Source organism: Nanorana parkeri, unplaced genomic scaffold (genome assembly GCF_000935625.1).
Source record: "Nanorana parkeri isolate BGI_ZX_2015 unplaced genomic scaffold, ASM93562v1 scaffold199, whole genome shotgun sequence".
NCBI lineage: Eukaryota > Metazoa > Chordata > Amphibia > Anura > Dicroglossidae > Nanorana > Nanorana parkeri.
In genome coordinates, this window is record NW_017306467.1 from 1,068,167 (window position 1) to 1,074,163 (window position 5,997).

At 43.7% G+C, this 5,997-nt stretch overlaps 1 protein-coding gene across 1 annotated transcript in view; it reads right to left on the reverse strand.

Annotated features, from left to right (window-relative positions):
* Positions 1-5,997, reverse strand: part of SEC14L2 (SEC14 like lipid binding 2) — a 47,034-nt gene that overhangs the window by 16,483 nt on the left and 24,554 nt on the right. The window contains exon 5 of the mRNA XM_018555501.1: positions 1,042-1,230. Coding sequence (XP_018411003.1) covers positions 1,042-1,230 — 189 coding nt within the window. The remainder of the gene's footprint in view (positions 1-1,041; positions 1,231-5,997) is intronic.

Here is a 5,997-nt window from a genome sequence, read left to right on the forward strand (position 1 = left end):
ATGTCACTTTCGGCATTTAGCCGAAAGTGCCATTTTCGGCTGGCGCCCCCCCTTCACTTTTCGCCCGGGGCCCGCGCCCCTGCTGCCCCCCCGGTTGTTACACCACTGGTTGCGTTGCCATTCGTTTGAATGGTACCCCAAACCAAACTCCCACAGTTCGATCGCCCGCACCGGAACGCGCGTTACCGCAATGCCGTGCGGTCCATTGCTGTGCGATTTGGGTCGCGACTTAATGACCAAGGACAAATGTGGGTCCTGAGGTTACACAGGTTGAGAACCACTGCTTTAAAGGCACCTCTCATGAGAGAATTCTTCATAGTGCAATGACAGTAAAACAACAGCAAAGGCCATAAAAACCTAGTCAGACAATTTGCAGAAGTATTACTTCTGTATGCTGTTCTTACCTCTCCGTACAAGTCCACCCCTGGTTTCCATAGATGCTTCAGTCCCAAACCTTCCACATCATAGATCATCACTACTTATTCAACTCTTTTCCCCAGCTACAAAGGCAACAAATAAAATGAATATCAAATTTAGTAAGGGGGTTCTATGGTTATTAGGTGTGGGATAGAACTTATGGGAAATCAGTATAGAAATATACATGTATTTTCAGTTTTTGACCACAGATACCATTAAGTAAGTGAAATGGGTGAAAACATTATGTATGTTATGTTCTAGTGGCCTGTGCCTGGATCCACTTGTACCGTGTTGGTGATTGCAATTCGGCATTAGGACAACTCCAAAGTGAGAAGGCCTCCCACAGTTTATTGTTTCCAGGTCATTTCATGGGTCATGTCAGGGATCTCCCTCCTTCCTAAACTCGATGCAACAGATCTCTGTCTAAAGGCTTTCAGAGCCAGCAGCACCAAAGGCTTTCAGAGCCAGCAGATTATGATTTCGGGATCTTATGGACTAGGGGTAGCAGTTTTGGAAAACTGCTTTCGAAGAAGTGTGGCTGCTGGGAACACATATTTGTGTTACTAGTGTAAAATGGGGAAATGTTTTTTCAGCTTAACCTTGTCATATGCTCAGAAATCTCACCCTCTCACTCTGCCGACGGCATTCCAGACGCATACGTTCACAATCTCTCATTTTTGTCTTGATGAGGTCCTGTTTGGAAGCAGAAAACAGCAGCCCTTTGGGGTCCAGAGGCCCGATGACATCATACCAGATAGGGGAGCCTTCCTGGTCGTAACCACACAACCCCCCTGATAAATACTTCTGGACTACCTAGAGAAGGAATAGTTGTACAGAAAATGACTTCAAGTGTAATAAAGGAAAAGGGATTTTAACATTCAAAAGAGATAAACAGAGGGTGGCAGTTTTAAAATACTATCTATCTGCAAGGTCTAAGATATGTTGCATGGCCTAATGCATTAAAATGAGAAACAGTCACAATTGAACTTATGTAAGAATCTGAATATTCTTAAATTATTATATATTATAACTGTGCAGGCTTACTTATGAAATATTTCTTTTTGCACCCTTATTTAGCTTTACTTTTTTTGAGGTTGACACCTCAGTTTAAAGCTGAATTTACCTTGAAAAATAAATAACTGGTAGGTGGTGCATGCAAAGTATCTTCTGCCAAAACTTTTTTATTTCCAAAATGTTTATTTTATTTTCTGTGTATACTGTGTGACCCATATGCTGTGCAGTGCAGCACATTCGTGGCACCTGTAAAATGCTGGGAATGGGCCAGATGCCATGGAATAATATGTAACTTCTGTGAGTGACGTAAGTTTTGGTAACGGAGATGGTGGAAGTAAGGGGTGCAGTGTGACAGTTGCCTGGGCCAATTATTGCTAGAGCACAGCACAAAAGGAGGTAGTTGTGTACTGTGAATACAGAGCCAATTCACAGAGCCATTCACACTAATCATTTCTTATGCGCCTCAGCTCCATCTAGTGGCCATAATGTGCTATTTACCCGATTTACTTTCAACCTGCAAAGAAAATATGCTAATAATAACATTGGTTTTGCTACCATTCACACAGGACAAACATACATGGAATTCTGCAGGGTGAATGGCTCTGCAAATTGTTTATAAATACACTCCAAAATGTTCACACCAGCCCCAGTGTGTTCTGGCCCGACTTGTGTAGGAACGCACTGGATCGCATTCCGGCCGGCAAACTTTGTTTTGGGGCGGGAGGGGGCGTGGCGGTGCATTGGAGTCATTGGCGACACAGCCACACCCTTAGGCCGCAGTGTGATCACCCCCACCGGAACGCAAGGCACATCAATGCCTGCGTTTTGGTCCAGTGCGGTCAGAATAAATAGTGCATGCAGCATTTTTTCTGACTGCACACGACCAGAACACAGGCACTGTTGTGCCGTGCATTCCGGTGCGGGCGATCGCACTGCGGCCAGAGGGCGTGGCCTTTAGTGCCATTGACTTCAATGCACCGCCACGCGCCCTACCCACCCCAATACAAAGTGAGCCGGCCGGAATGCGATTCAGTGCGTTTTCAGTGCGTTTCGGCACCAATTCTGTCGTAACGCACTAGGGCTGGTGAGAACTAGCCCTAAGGGACAAGGCAGCATTATTTTTAGTGTAGGTACAGGAGAAAAATAGAGGGGGGTGGGGGAGGTGAAGTTCCATAATCCAGCAGGCAGAGCTCATACAGGAGGTTAAGAGCACAGTGGATATTTGCTAGATCAACAGGTATTTTTCTGTATTTGCAGCGTTTTAATAGGGAAAAAAACATGGGGAAAATTGCATGCACTGAAAAGATTTACTGAATACATTTTTAAAGGAGAATTGTGAGGCGAGCGAACACATACCGGCGCTCGGCTCACTTCTCGATCTATCCGTGCAGAGAGCCGTGACTGTCGCTCACGGCTCCCTGCAGGGATTCTGACCCCCCTCCCCTGTCCGATCCTCCAGCGCTGACTGGCAGAACGGACGGGTACAGCTGGCGCTGGCTCTGCCTCTAGTTAGGCAGAGCCAGCTGTCACTCACGCAGCTGGGTGGATGCAGACAGAATTATCGGGATCCGTTCCGGCTGCGGCGTCTCAGTATACCGCGAGCTGTAGGTCGCAGTATACTGAGCTTTGGGTGACGGGAGGACGCTAGTTTGTGTCCTCCCGTTAACTTAGGAGAACTATGGGGAAAAGCCCTGACCCCATAGTTCTCCTTTAATTATTTATTTATTCATTCAGTTTGTCCTGACATATACTTTAATGTAGTTAGTTGTACAATCAAATTGTAAAATGTGTGGATAGCTTTGGAAATGCCACTGATTTGTGTCGCTGTACTGGAAAACACTAAAAGGTCTATTCACAAAAGGGTGAAGAGTTTGGAGAAGGCAGGAGAAGTGAACAATCTAGAACAACATAACTGAACTGAAGAGGGAGTTGAATTGGAGAATTTTTCTAAATCAGCGATGTTGTCCTAGATTGTTCACTTCTCCTGCCTTCTCCAAACTCTTCACCCTTTTGTGAATAACCCTGTTAGACTACACAGTTATATCAAGGAAAATGACAATATATGGTACAAGGTTCTTGGCTATTATTGTCTCTGCTAAGAAAAAAAAAAGGTCTTATCTGAAGCTCCAAAGTGCAAAGTCTAAATAAAGATGCATTGTCTCTAAATGCTTTATTTCCATGACACATGTGAGATTATAGATATTACCTCTTATAGATCTATACACACAATAGCTATCTATGGTCTGTTCACCCAGCAACCTAGATTTTCAACCTTTAGTTACCTGCAACAAACTCTCAGGGCTAAAGGAACATCTCCTGAAATTAGCCAGCACTTGTATTTATTGTGGTGATTTCAAACAATGCATCACCGCATACACGAAGGATGGATTCACACCATGTTGGTGCCTGCTAAACACACTTGAGTTACCGTGCGTTGACATCCTTTTATTAACGTGTTGCATTGCGATGATGTGCATTTTTTTTCCCACAGCAGAATACTTGATTTTGTTTTACTCAAAGAACTCTGGGCAAATGACAAATAAGCCCTTGCAGTGGGGCTACACTGCACTGCAAGGGTTAAAGTGACATTAAACCCTCAGATTTTTTTACATAAAACAATACTGTAATGTGCGCCTTACTGTAATCCATGGTTGTTTCCTTTCTCTTTGCTGCTCTTCCTTTTAAATCTGTATCCGTTCTCATGATTGGCAGAACTTTTTTGTTTTGCAGCAGACTGCCTTGTCTCTGAAATGGATACACGGTGTCTGTGTGAAGGTTTGCAACCTGAGCCAGCACTACAGGAAGAGGCACTCAGCTGCAAAGGGAAGTTCTCCCCAAGCATGAGAAGACATGAGGATTTAAAAGGAAGAGCAGCAAAGAGAAGGGAAATTACCATGGATTACAGTAAGGCACACATTACAGTATTGGTTTATGTTAAAAAATCTGAGGGTTTAATGTCACTTTAAGTGCCCATTTAGGTTTAGGGTCTAAAACAGGGGAGGGCAAACTCTGGCCCCCCAGCTGTTGTGGAACTACAAATCCCATTCCAATCCGCACTGCAAGATTCTCATAGGCACGATTCCAAGAGACAGGTGCATGATGGGATTTGTAGTTTCACCGCAGCTGGAGGGCCAACCCCTGATCACTGACCTGATCCTCGATCCTGCCTGGCTGCTACACTGGTCCCTGCAGCATCTCTCCCCCTCTGCTGGAATGTCCCTCGGCCTCCTCACATCTAATGCACTGTATTAGATAGTATGAGTCACGGAGTGGAGGGAAGAGAGGCTGCAGGGATCGGTCTGGCAGCAAGGCAGGATCGAGGATTGGGTCAGTATATCTTTTTTATTTTAGACCCTAGATCAAAATGAGCACTTAAACCTTGAAGTGCAGGGGTAGTCCCACTACAAGGGCTAATTTATCATTTGCCTGTAGTTGTTCTTTAAATCATGCTGTATTGCGCTGTGGTTTGATGCAGCATGTTGCACTGCATTTAAATTCGGCATGTTCCATTTTGACCCAGCACACATCAACACAGTGGGCTGGAGCAAACGGAGTCTATTGGAAACAATGCATTTCAGATTGTCCTTAAATTGGGCCTACGTTGAGCCCTAAGGCTTGAACAAGAACTCCAGCCAAACATTTCTTCATTTATTTTTGGATAGAGCAGGGGAAGGTTAGAACCGCTGTCAGGTTTTAACTGCTACCATCAGTCTGTCCCACACTGTCACCCACAGCCAGTATAGAAGGATGCTTGGCCAACGTTGGCACCTTGCAAATACAAAATCAGAAAATAGCCAGCACTCCTTCAACAATATGCATCAACATAGAGGTTAGTGATCAATTGGTGCATGCTAACCAGAGAGATTTGCAGGTAGATTTTCCTCTTTTTTTTATGATGTCTTTTACATTGTATTTCTAGATTTTGATATATTTAATGTCGTTTTTTTGTTTGTTCTGTTTATTTGTATTTATTTGCATTTGTAATTGTATTTAAAAGGAGAACTATGACAAGTGTCCTCCCATAGTTCTCCAAGGAGAACTATGGGGAAAAACACTGACCCCATAGTTCTCCTTTAATATAAAAAATGTAATAAAGAGATAAATAAAACAGAGGTTATAGTTGCATACATTTGCAAATATATGTAGAAGTAACACTGCCTGGCCCCTCTGTGAAGTGTGGTCCCTAATGCTAACAGAACTCCCATCTAGGGACATACACAGTAATACATAAATTGAAGGCAGGTAATATATGCTTGTATGTCCCTCTCACTCTATCTACCTTGAGAGCCTGCTGCTGGGTGAAAAGGCTGACTACTGACAAAACACTAAAAAAAGGTGCTGCATGCTTGTTATGGGGAACGCGTTACAGGGGCACCCTGTTAGTCAGGAAGTGACATGAATTTCATTTGATGCTTTGTGTGTTTTATGCTTTAGACTTGCTGTAAAAATCCCTAATGCATTGAAACTGTTTGATTGCTGCTTTGCAATCTGAATAAAAATGCAGGACAAACTTGCATGAGCTGGTCCTGGGTGTCCAATGGTTACATATATATATATATATATATA